Below are 12731 nucleotides of genomic sequence, written 5' to 3' on the forward strand. Positions count from 1 at the left end.
ACACAAGACACAAATAACCAAGAGGTGAAAGAATGCTGTCTCACTCAAAATTAAAGAAATTTTTAAAAAATCATAGTATAGTGTCACTTGCCTATAATCCTAGTGACTTGGGAGGCTGAGGCGGGAAGATCAAGAGTTCAAACCGATGGGAGGGGAGAAGAGGGGAAGGGGGGAATGGAAGGATAGCAGAATAAAATAGACATTATTATTGCTGTGGGTATATACGTGACTGCATGACCAAAGTAATTCTGCAACCTGTACACTCAGAAAAATGAGAAATTATATCCCATCTTATTCAAATGTATGATATGTCAAGATCATTGTACTGTCATGTGTAACTAATTAAAACAAATTAAAAAATGGGAAAAAAAAAAAGAGTTCAAACCTACCATCAGCAATTTAGCAAAGCCCTAAGCAACTTAGTGAGACCCTGTCTCTATAAAATATAAAAAAGGGCTGGGGATATGGCTCAGAGGTTAAGCACCCCTGGGTTCAATCCCTAACACAACACAACAAAATAAAATAAAATAAAATAGAATAATAAAAATTAGAACATTTTTGTTTTATAATCATGAGAAATAAGAAAAAAAAATAATATGGGCCTATTAGTTTCTTTTTTTTTTTTTTTTTTTTAAAGCAGCAAAGATGGCAGAGGAAATCCTTTTTTTTTTTTTTTTTTTTTTAAAGAGAGAGTGAGAGAGAGGGACAGAGAGAGAGAGAGAGAGAATTTTAACATTTATTTATTTTTTCTTAGTTCTCGGCGGACACAACATCTTTGTTGGTATATGGTGCTGCTGAGGATCGAACCCGGGCCGCACGCATGCTAGGCGAGCGCGCTACCGCTTGAGCCACTTCCCCAGCCCCCTATTAGTTTCTAATAAAAGTTTCTTGGACAATGACTTCAGAGTTCACTTTAAAGGCTTTGTTCAAGAGGACTCACAGTATGGTGCTTTTTATCATCTTTTTTTTGGCCATGCTGATGGACTGAACACAGGACCTTGTGCATGCTAGGCAAGTGCTCTACCACTGAGCTACATTCCCAGTCTCTATTTATATTATGCTTTATTATGACAAACCATCTTTCTGCATTTTGGAACTTAAATTCCTCAAGTCCCAGGACCATCTCTATCCCTGAAGTTCATTCTTCTATCCCTGAAGTTCAGACCTGCCATAACAGAGGCCCAGCATGACTAAAACAATGGGGGTGATGCCAGGTTTTTATTTTTCATCTTGATGAAAGGGCTGGTGGTTTTCACACTATCCAAGAACAAACAGATCCATGACTCCTGTTTCACAATTTACACAACTCAGTGGAATGTGTGTACTTCTGATGGTGCAAACATATTTCTCACAGTTTCGACATTTGTTTTCCTCTGAGGATTTGAGAGAAAGGAAATGTATCTATTTTTCTTTTAAATCTACCTGCTTTAAAAAATAAGAATAAAAAGGCCCAAAATAGTACATAGTAAATCTCCCTGGCACCAGCTGAGGCAAAGCAATCAAGGCCCCATATTTATGTGTGACACATACCCCCACACCCAGAGCATGCCCTGTGCCGGGTTCTTCTCACCTGACACCAACTGCAATGAACTTTTCATGTCTATGAACCTAGGCACAGACAGTTCATCCTCCTCATCAGGACAGAGCTAGCAAAACAAAGTAGAGGAAGGGTGCACAGAGAAGAAATTGGGCCTGGCCTTTGATTCACACAGCCGGAAGGTGGGTCACAGGGATGCCAACACCTTTAAAGATCCTTCCCCAAACCAAAAATCCCCAGCATTCCCTCAAAGCAAAACAAGGGCCCTTCAACAGCGTGATTCTTGACTCATTGGAACAAAGAGAAATGAGAGAAAAGAGCACACTGCAAATGATAAATGGTAGGTATTATACACTAAAAGCTTTTTCATGGGTGAACTGAAGCAGGTGAGATTTCCCTGTAGGACAGAGTCTCTCTGAAGAGTCTATCACCCTTACTTCTTTCCCAGGGGCCAGCTCTGAATAGCACTCTTGCCAACCAAAGAGAGCTCCCTTCTCTCTGGGGAAGACTTTTTCGTTCTTTCTTTTTCTTTTTCAATATATATATTTTCATTGTAGATGGACACATACTTTTATTTATTCATATACAGTGCTGACGATCGAACCCAGTGCTTCATGAGTGCTAGGCAAGCACCCTACCACTGAGCTACACTCCCAGCCCTTTTTTGTTCTTCCTGTTTTCTGGGTTTCTTTCACCTGCACCTTTCTTCATCCCCCATCTCAAAAAGAAGCACATTTTGTGGCACCCTGGTGCTCCCAAGAAGGGACTACTCAGCATCCTGTGGAAATGTCTCCCTCCAGTCAGGCTATCTGTGCCCTGGCACTTGGAAAACTAAGAGGAAGGCCCAACAGGTGCTCCTCTGAGTTTTTCATTCAATTCTAGAGAAAGGCAAAGGCTGGGGCTGGGGAAGTCCTAAGGGAGGTTTGTGTTTGGGTTGCACAGTTAGCCAGAGCTCCTGGACACCCTGGAGGTGGTAACCATGGAAAATAGAGGAAAAATGGGTGACATCTCTTTTTCTACTTGATCCTGTCTTTCCTGGGCACATGGCTAGTAAATTGCTTCCTCAGACCAAAGCCAAGGCCAGAAGGTAGGGGAGCCCTGCCCTGCTGTCTTCAGGACCTCCCAGCATGGGAAGCCATGACTACATTTGTTGTCAGGCCACTGCACCCAATGCCTCCACTGCTTGGGATGTCCAGGCATATGTAGACAAATGGATGGCAAAGAGGAAGAAACAAAGCTAGCTCAAATTCATAAGCAGGGCTGGAGATGTGCTCAGTGGTAGAGCACTTGCCAAACATGCAAGAGGCCCTGGGTATAACCACCAACATCCCCCCACCCCCCCAAAAAAAAAAAAAACAGCCCAGCATGGTAATGCATGCCTGTAACCCCAGCAACTTAGGAGGCTGAGGTAGGAAGATTGAAAGTTCTGGGTCAGCTCGGCAACTTAGAAAGATCCTGTATCAACAACAAAAAAGGGATGGGGATGTAGCTGGTGGTAAAGCACCTCTGGGTTCAAACCTCAGTACCAAAATAAAGAAAGAAACAAATAAATGAAAAAAGGTCACAAGCAGATTACTTAACTAGATACCAGATATCTTAAAGAAAAAAGAAAAATGAGTACTTACCGTTAATGAGGTGAAGGTCATGCACATCCCACCAAAGCCATTCAAAGCCAGGGCGATAAAGATGAGGACTGAGAGAGCTGCAGGGAAACAGAGGCATAAGCAGGAAAGCACAGCTAAGGTCCAGGGAGGCCAGGGTCCAGCCCAGTGTCCCACTCAGATAGGTTTCTAATAAATGCAGGCTGGACAAAGGGTTAGTGCCTAATACCTGGGGAGCCAGAGCAGCCTCTTCCTCCCCCTGCTCCTCTTGCCTACCTCACAGAGCTTGAGCTCTTCTTACAAAAGGTAAACACTTATCCTCTTTTCTCCATTAACTTAGCAGCAAGCAAGAGGCCTAAAGGCACAGCTTCAAAGAAACCAAAAATCTAGGTTCCTGAAAACCAGTAGATAAGCCTGGTTAAAACTCTGATAAGGTGGCCCACGCCTATAATCCCAGCGGCTCAGGAGGCTGAGGAAGGAGGATTGTGAGTTCAAAGCCAGCCTCAGTGGGGTAGGGAGGGGGAGTGTGGGAGGAATAGATGACCTCTAAATAGGGCAGAGGGGTGGGAGGGGAAGGGAAGGGGTATGGGGTTAGAAATGATGGTGGAATGTGATGGACATTATTATCCAAAGTACATGTGTAAAGACATGAATTGGTGTGAGTATACTTTGTGTACAACCAGAGATATGAAAAATTGGGCTCTATATGTGTAATACGAATTGTAATGCATTCTTTTGTCATATATAAATTAAAAAAAAAAAAGTCAGTCTCAGCAAAAAGCGAGGTACTAAGCAACTCAGTGAGACCCTGTCTCTAAATAAAATACAAAGTGGGGATGTAGCTCAGTGGTGGAGTGCCCCTGAGTTCAATCCCCGGTACCCTCCCTCACGCCCCCAAAAAGAGACATAAAATTCAGGTCAGATTTTTGATACTTGTTCTAAACAGTTTTTTTAATCGATAGCTCCATCTGAATAAAGATGGGGAACAGGTGGCTTCTAAGCCACCCTTAAAGTACTGGCCTGAGCTGCCTGAGAGGACTCGGCTCATGACTTCTATACATACAGAGGACCATGTCCCTGCAGCTGGCTTGGCTCTTAGAGCTTATCTCTCAGGGTGGCATCAATGAGGCCGTCAGAGACTAGCCTGTGATGAGATGGGAGCTTCACACTCAGAGAGCTCCTCTCAAATTTCCTTTTAGGATGATAACTTTCTTACCTGGCTGCCCATCTGAGATAAGGAACTGAGTAAAGCCCTAACAGGTAGCCCCTCTAACTTCAGCAGGGAGCACCAAGACCAGAAGCATCAATGCATAGGTGGGCCAGGGAGCACCTCTGGACAATCTCTCCCCAGTCCCCGAAAAAAGGGTGGAGGAAAGGCAAACTCACAGTTTGGGTTACTGGCTCCATATGCAATCAGTAAGCAGGAGACAGCAAAGCAGGCACTAAAAGCAAACAGAAAAAGTATGTTAGTTATTATTACATTACTGGTTGTTATTATTATACATTGTTATCCTTTGTGGGTATTTACCATGTGTCATTTTAGAGCACTAACAATCATCATTTAATCTGATTTAACAATTCAGAGGGCTGGGGTGTTACCCAGTAGTAGAGGATATGCTTAGCCTAAATGAGGTCCTGGGTTCAATCCCTGAGAGGGGGGGGTGATTCTGAGAATAACTGGCCCAAATTTTCTTAAAAGGAAAATAAATCTCATTAAAAAAAAAAAAAAAAGAAGAAGAAGGAAAGGAAAACAAATTTCTCCAAGGTGTCCCATCTTTTAAGAGGCTAAGCTAAACTTGAAGCCCCCAAACCAGATTTTATAAACACCACTGTCCTGCTCCTGCCACTCCTGGACCCCAGAGGGCCAATGCTCTGAAACAAGAGAGGATACAATTCATTCCTCAGGTTCCTGAGCCCATTCAGCCAGGGTCAGACAGACCCTGGGCAGGACACAGATGACAGATGACTGACTGGCTGTGCCAGATTACTTGTCACTTGACTCTATCCTGGCAATTGATGCCTCTTCAGCCTCAGCGAGCAAATGGAAGTGATCTCCCACCACCCACCTCATGGTTATGGGCCTTGCCCACTACAAACCAGTGCCCTATAAGGTGATCATTCACAGGGACAACTGGATTGGGGAGGACCCTGGCCTGATAGGGCCAGCTAATATGAACTTCCTGAGTCTGAGAGATGGAGCTTTATACACTAGAGATACATACCCCAGGGGGTGCACAAGATGATCCACGAGGGTGCTTATCTATTGGGACTTCCATTTTGTGATTTTTAATGTCATTCATTTAAATTAATTAATAAATTGTATTTATTTTCTATTTTTTGTAGTGCTAGATCAAACCCAGTACCTTGCACATGCTAGGCAAGTATTTTATCAGTGAACCCCACTCCCAGCCCTTATAATTTTGTACATGTATTTTAAAGCATATAAAACTAAGAACAGTGTTATGTGGGCTGGGGGCTACTTCTCAGTAGTAGAAGGCTTGTTTAGCATGGATGAGATCCAGGGTGCAACCCCCAGCACTGCAAAGAACAACGAAAATAATGATACGTGTGTATATCATTTGGAACTGATGTGCTTATATTGTACATGTTCAAAATCTTTTCTTCTGAAAAACGTGTTTTCAATGACAAGCAATTCCAGATCCTCCCAGGTAGGCCAGGATCCTGTGCTTGCTCTCTGCAGTACTGGTGCACTATGAGGATCACAGTAACTAATGATTCAGTGTCAGATGAGTAGGATCCCGCTGTCGCTGTGGGAAGGCGCTTAGGGAACGCATAGCATACATCAGTGCATTTCACAGCAGGTTCTAGGATTCCATGGTGCACCTGACAGCACATTTCAGGATTCCCTCCAGCAGGGAATGCAGCCCAGGACGTCCACCTGCCCACCCTCTTCCCTCAAGGAACCTGCACTGACCTGCCCAGCAGCCTGAGCTTCCTTGGACCATACTTGTCCATGATGATGCCCAGGGGCAGGGTGATGGCACTGAGCAGGAAGGAGCCCACGGTGAAGGCCAAATTTAGAATCTCGTCCTGAGCCTTGCAGCTGAGCCAGCCATTCATCCAGCTCACCTCCTCGTGTTCTGGTGCTGCGGTGCTCCCCACTGTGCCATTGGTGACATTTTCTGAGTAGGCAGAGGAAAGGAACATGACAGGGAATCCCAAAGTTCAGAAGAATGGGTCATGGCAGAGACTCCCAAAGATCAGAGGGAGAGATGCATGTTCAGTCACCCCAGTGGGAATATCAGAGCTAGCTTTGGGCCCCTGGAGGATCCCAGTGACCCCTACAGCAGGCTTGGACATCCATTTGGCCCAAGATCCCTAAAGCAATAATGCAGAGGTTCTTAACTTTTGTAGGATCATAAACCATTCAAATAATTCAATAAAGAAAGCTATGCAGCCAGGTGTGGTGGTGTACACCTGTAGTCCCAGTGGCTCAGAGGGCTGAGGCAGGGGGATCTTGAGTTCAAAATCAGAATCAGCAACTTAGTGAGGCCCTAAGCAACCCAGCAAGACCCTGTCACAAAATAAAAAATAAAAAGGGCTAGGGATGTGGCTCAGTGATTAAGTGTCTCTGGGTTCAATCTCTGGTACCAAAAGAGAAAGAAAGAAAGAAAACAAAATCTTGTCCACAGTTTTGGAGACACTCATGAATCCCAATTAGGAGTCCCATTCCAGAGTATCCTATACTCTATGACAGTAGATCTTGGGACCCAGCCTTGGTTGGGGCCCCCATACTGACTAGAACCTTTTCAGCAGCTTTGTTCAGCTAGCCTGGAGGCAAAGCCTAGGCCACTGTGGAAGGACAAGCTGCTGGTCTCACTATAATGCCCTGGTTCCCCTCAGTTAGTATGGAGAGACTGGGCCTCCTTGCCTTCTTTGTTGGCAAGTACAATTGGCATCTCAAACATACAACTGGCCATATGCCATCTCTTCCTCCTGGAAAAGCATAAACTACTACATATACATAAGTGTAATAGCATCTAACTCTAGAATTTTCAAGATGATCCATAAGAAAGTATATATACGCTTAGGAAAGTGCTTTTGAAGAGTCCACAGTTCTCTGCTTTCACTTGCTGAGCAACACGTCTTTCTTATCTCACTGGGGTTACTGTATTGCTGTCCCCCTTGACCTCACCCAGACTCTGTTGGGTGCTGAGCCCCCAACCTGGTGTGTCAGCCACACCTGTGTTGTAACTTCAGCCCTTAAGGACCCCCTCCAAAGTCCACCCAGCACCCAAACAACACAAAAAGGGAGGAAAAGGTGCCGTGGCAGCTGAGGATGGAAAGACAAGGGCCAAGCTGAGAATGCAGCTGAGGAAGTCCTTGCCAGGACTGCTAGTCAAGAGATGCTGACTACTGTGCAGGAGCAGGGGCAGACTGATTAGCTGTGAGGTTACGCTGGAGAGTCAAGGAAAATCTCGCTCAGATAACGGCCTGCCTCCCAATTGCAGCCCTCTGGCGCCAGGGCTATAAAGCTGAGGTCTGCAAAGGCTTGCCCAGGCCTCTTGGAGCTGCCCCAAGGTCACTGAAAAGAAAGCACTTGGGGTGATTCATGCCCCAGACAACCTCTGACCAATAAGCCCTGCTGGGGGCATGTTGAGATGGCAGTCCTGGAACCTGGCTTCAGGGTTCCAATTTTGGTCCCTTTACTTCCTACTCTATAACCTTAGAGAAGTGATTTAATTTTGCTCTGTGTCTCAGATTCCTTGACTGTAAAATGGCCATAATATAATAATAGCATCTACCTCTAGAGTTTTCAGGAAGATCAATGAGAAAGTCCAGACAGCGCTCTAGAGCTCACACAGGCATAGAGAGTGTTCGTAACAACCAAAAGCTGGGTGCACGCCTATAATCCCAGGGGCTGGGGATTCTGAGGCTGCAGGATCACGAGTTCAAAGCCAGCCTCAGCAATTTAGCGAGGCCCTAAGCAACTCAGTGAGAGACTCTATCTCTAAATAAAATATGAAAAAAGACTGGGGATGTGACTCAGTGGTTAAGTACCCCTGGGATCCATCCCCAGTACCAAACAAAAACCCCCCAAATGTTGTTTTTATTCTTACTGGAGGCTGGTGGGGGGGGGCGTTAGGGATAATGGTGCAACTAACTGCCTAGCAGCAGAGCTGGTCACAGTGACAGGAAACCACAATTCTATAACTGCACATGGGGTGGCTTGAATAGGTGTCTAATCTCCCACTGGGCTGCGAGCCCTGAGGGCAGGACTGTGCTCCGGTTAGGTTACCCCTGGTCCCCGCACCTCACTAGGCTCTCACCACAGAGGTTGTTTACTGAATGAATGAAAACAATGGAACTGGATGACAACACTCAAAAGAATCAAGAGAGGAAAGGAAATAGGACTTGCAGAACCAAATCAAAGATAGAGGGGATTTAGTGAGATTACAGGCACAAAGTTAACTCCCTAAAACCACAGAAACAAAACCTAACAAGCCAGAGCCCTGCCCCTGCCACTTTCTCTCAGTTTTCTACTGAGTAACCATCCCAGCAGCCAAAATTCATGGTGAGGTCCCCTGAGCCTGTTAGGATGCAGAATAGTTTCAAGCCACTGGATCACACTGCGGAGCAGCTCCTGGAAGGCTGAGTTGCCACACAGGTGGGTGCTGGTTTCAGGTGTCAGCTCTGCGAGCAGCAACAGGAACTGGTCCTCGGTGGAGGGACAGGGCCACCACATGCAACAACCATTTCCAGCTCAATGTGCGGGTATGAGCAAATCAGCATGGATGGGACAGAGTAGTCAGTAGCAAGCATGCCCCAGGGCCTGGATTGCCAGTCTGTGAGACCTGGTCATGGCCATGCATGGTCAGGGGCCAGTTACTGCACTTGGAGATATGGGAAATTTCAGGGCCTGAGGTCCACAGGATCTGCAGTTATAGGAAGCCATGGGGGAACAAGGAACAGAGGGGCAAGGCATCACTGCCCACAAGGAGAGAACTAGCCCCCAACCCCCCAGTACCCTCAGAGAGGAGCCACAGCTGGATCCCTAAATCCATGACTTCCCTCAGCAAGAGACAAGAGATGGGACGGGTGTGGTGGTGCACACCTGTAATCCCAGCAGCTCAGAGATTGAGGCAGGAGGATCACAAGTTCAAAGCCAGCTTCAGGAATTTAGCAAGTCCCAAAGCAACTTAGTGAGACCCTGTCTCAAGATTAAAAAAAAAAAAAAAAAGGGAGGGAGAAAGATAAGAGATGGAAGATAAAATCCCAAGGCATGGGTATCTCTCTGTAGTGGAATTGCTCACCCAACATGAGTGAGACCATGGGCTCAACCCCTTAGATTCAATCCCCAACAAACAAAAAGTCCCAAGGCAGTCTCCCTGACATGTTAGGTGTGGGCATAGGAGTAGAAGCATCCTAAATTGTTTAGAGATCTGAATAACCCAGTAGCTAGACAGGGGCCCCCCCCAAGGAGAGGAGCTAGGGAGGAGGTGAGGGTATGTCCTTCCCTCTTTCATCCTGGAGCATCACAGAATAGGGACCTGCATTTTGGTCCACCAGCCTTCTTTTCTTAAACAAATCCCTGCCAATGGGCCACCTGGCCTCCACCCCCCTGCCTCAGGCAGTAAAAAGCCCAATGCCAGATGAGCCTGGCAGTTGGGGGACTTAGTGGCCTCCCTTCCCTGCCCAGGGAGCAAAGCAAGAGTATTCTTGTTCCTGGGGGGAATTAAACCTTCTGTGAGTCCAGGAGCTTTGTTGGCAGTAAACAGCCCACATGAATAATCTCAGCCCCGACAGATGCCCGAAACACCATCACACGCAGGCTATCAGGAGAGAGATAAACAGATCAGCACCCAGGAAGTGCCAAGTCCCAGGGTGCCGCCCTGGTCCCAGCCTAGATCTCAGCCCCCACCCAGCCCAGCCTACGGGGTGCCTCACCTGCACCTGTTTATTAAACAGATGCCTCCTCAGTGGGTGGCCAGAGTGGCCTAGCCCAGCTGAGGAAGGTGAACCAAGGAGACAGGCAAACAGTTGGTGTGGCAGAATGTGCCGATGACAACAGGATGAAGGCTACTTAGGAGACCCAGGGCCAAGAAAGAGAGAACAATGCCCCGCACTGTTGAGCCCAATTCAGAAGACACACAAACAAAATCTTCAAAGAAAAAGCTGGGGAGGAAAGAGGGAGCTATGACCCTACTCAGGCTCCCCTAAGTCTCCCTGGGTCAACGTGGCTCCTTTCCCTTTTGCCCCAGTGAAAGAAAGAAAGTGGCAAGCCTCCAGAGCAGCTCCTCAGATGATGCTCGAGGGAGCCAAGGAGCTCGAGGCTGGTGGCCCTCTGCCCTCCTGGGGTCAGCCTCTTCCCTGGCTGGCTGCTTTCTTCTTCTTCTTCTTCTTCTTCTTTTTTTTTTTTTTTTGGTACCAGGGATTGAACTCAGGGGCACTCAACCACTGAGCCACATCCCCAACTCTGTTTTATATTTTATTTAGAGACAGGGTCTCACTGAGTTGCTTAGCGCCTCAGTGTTGCTGAGGCTGGCTTTGAACTCGCGATCCTCCTGTCTCAGCCTCTGGAGCGGCTGGGATCACAGGCACGTGCCACCATGCCCGGCTGACTGGCTGCTTTCTGAGCCCCCCCTCCAGTGTGGGATGCCTGGGCAGCCCTGTTTTGACGGTACCTGCCCTGGGATCTCCTGTCTCCAATCCTTAGTCTATCCGGCAACAGGAAGCATCATCTCAGTCCAGCAGGAGAGATGTGGGTGAGAGGTCAGCTCAGTCACAGAGCAAACAAGAAGCAGGACGTTCACTCAGAGGGCCGAACCCCCTTGGTACAGTCATGGCAGTAGCAGCCTCCTTCTGCAGAGTGCCTGTGTGTGCTGGCCACAGAGTTCAGGGGTATTCAACCCCTGGGTCATTTAGCGCCCTCCCACTCTGACCCCATATTCCTTCCACATGACTCTGGGTAATTTCAGCACAGGTCAGTCACTGGCAGAGGGTCTTGGGAGAGGCTGGACTTGAATGCAGGCTGTCAGAACCCAAAGCTCTTGCTCTTAACTTTTGGGCTATGCTGATGCTGTCCTCTTGGGTTAGAGGCAGCCTGTATCTCAGGAGAAAATGCTGAAAGAATAGAACTGGGAAAAACCTGTCACACAGTGTCGGGCAATACCAGGTGTCCCTCCATGTTGTCTAGTAAGACCTAGTGGTGTACACGAATGATCCCAGCTCCCTGGGAGGCTGGCTGAGGCAAGGAGTTCGAGGGTTCAAGGCGAGTCTACATAACTATTCAAAATAGAAAAGTAGCTCAGTGGCAGAGTACCTGCCTAGCATGTATGAGATCCTGGGTTCAACAATCCACACACACACACACACACACACACACACATATATATGTGCACACAGCCCAAATCTCCTAGGAGGTCACTGAAAGCCACCCCCAGACTGTTAAACTTTCATGGACTACCAAGAAGCCAGAGGAGACCAACAGATACAGGGGAGAGAAATCAGATCATGAAATGAGGAGGAGGAAGGTTGGGCTTCTGTTAGCCAAGGGTCCTAGCTCTTCTTTGTGACACACTCTGAGGCTGTGTGCACCAGTCTCTAACCCCTCTTACTGGTTCTAATGGGATTGTCCTAAAAATTCAAAATAAACCAGGAATGGGCTGGAGGTAGAGCCCAGGTAGAACCCTTGCCGGCAGGTGTGAGGCCCTGGATTCCATACCCAGCACTGTAAAAAAACAACAAAAAAAGTTAAAAAAAAAAAAGTAAAAACAGTCGCATATACAATGATAAAAGTGAAAGGTTAGCTGGGAGTGGTGGCACATGCCTGGAATCCCAGTTACGCAGGAGGCTGAAGCAGGAGGATTATAAATTGGAGGCCAGACTGGGCAACTAGTAAGATATTGCCTCAAAAAATAAAACGTAAAAAGAGTTGGGGATGTAGCTCCATGGTAGAATGCCCCAAGTTCAATCCCAGTAACATACACAAACCCACAAACTACACACGTGTGCAAGTGCAAAATGTTAGACTGTTGAAAGATGTCAATCACTGGGCTGTGAATATGTAAGAAGCTCATAAAAACAGAAGGCCCTGAAGTAGCAGGGGACTCTCCTGTCCACATCTGTACCCCCACTTGGCCGGGTGGGGACCAGGGCTGGCTCTGCTTCCCTGAGGGACAGAAGTCTTTCTGCCCTTTTCCCTACCACCACAGGCACAGCAGCCATATAGTCAAGAGCTCAGAACCTGGGTCTGCCTTCAGGTTTATGGCTGGGTGGTTCCTTCCTCTAGCAGAGGCCATGAAGATTTCCACTTCACAGCACTCATTCCACCCAACACCCAGCACCCAGCACACCCTCCACAATTTCTAAAAGCTCCAACGAGTCCCCGCTCCTCCACCTCTATGGCTTCTTCCTTGAGAATAAAACCAAGTCTCCCAAGTGACCTCCCAGATCCTACAAACTCTGATGTCTCCCCATGTCACTAGTCTTCTGCTGTCCCAGCCTCTCTTCTCCTTTCCTCCAAGATGTGGTCGGGTGTGGGTGGCTACAGTGTCCATCTAGAGGCTAAAAGGACACAACATTGGGAAAGTCCCACTCTTCCCAGGATGGGAAACTAACTGGTCTTCTGT

General features: G+C 47.3%; 1 protein-coding gene across 3 annotated transcripts in view; it reads right to left on the reverse strand.

Annotated features, from left to right (window-relative positions):
• Slc43a2 (solute carrier family 43 member 2) overlaps positions 1 to 12731 on the reverse strand; it is a 46692-nt gene that overhangs the window by 30330 nt on the left and 3631 nt on the right. For all 3 annotated transcript variants that reach the window (XM_005327896.5, XM_078042620.1, XM_078042621.1), the window contains exons 3-5: positions 6074 to 6281; positions 4525 to 4580; positions 3163 to 3239 (exon numbers count right to left, since the gene is read on the reverse strand). In XM_005327896.5, coding sequence (XP_005327953.1) covers positions 3163 to 3239; positions 4525 to 4580; positions 6074 to 6281 — 341 coding nt within the window. The remainder of the gene's footprint in view (positions 1 to 3162; positions 3240 to 4524; positions 4581 to 6073; positions 6282 to 12731) is intronic.

This window comes from Ictidomys tridecemlineatus, chromosome 3 (assembly GCF_052094955.1).
Source record: "Ictidomys tridecemlineatus isolate mIctTri1 chromosome 3, mIctTri1.hap1, whole genome shotgun sequence".
Classification (NCBI taxonomy): Eukaryota; Metazoa; Chordata; class Mammalia; order Rodentia; family Sciuridae; genus Ictidomys; species Ictidomys tridecemlineatus.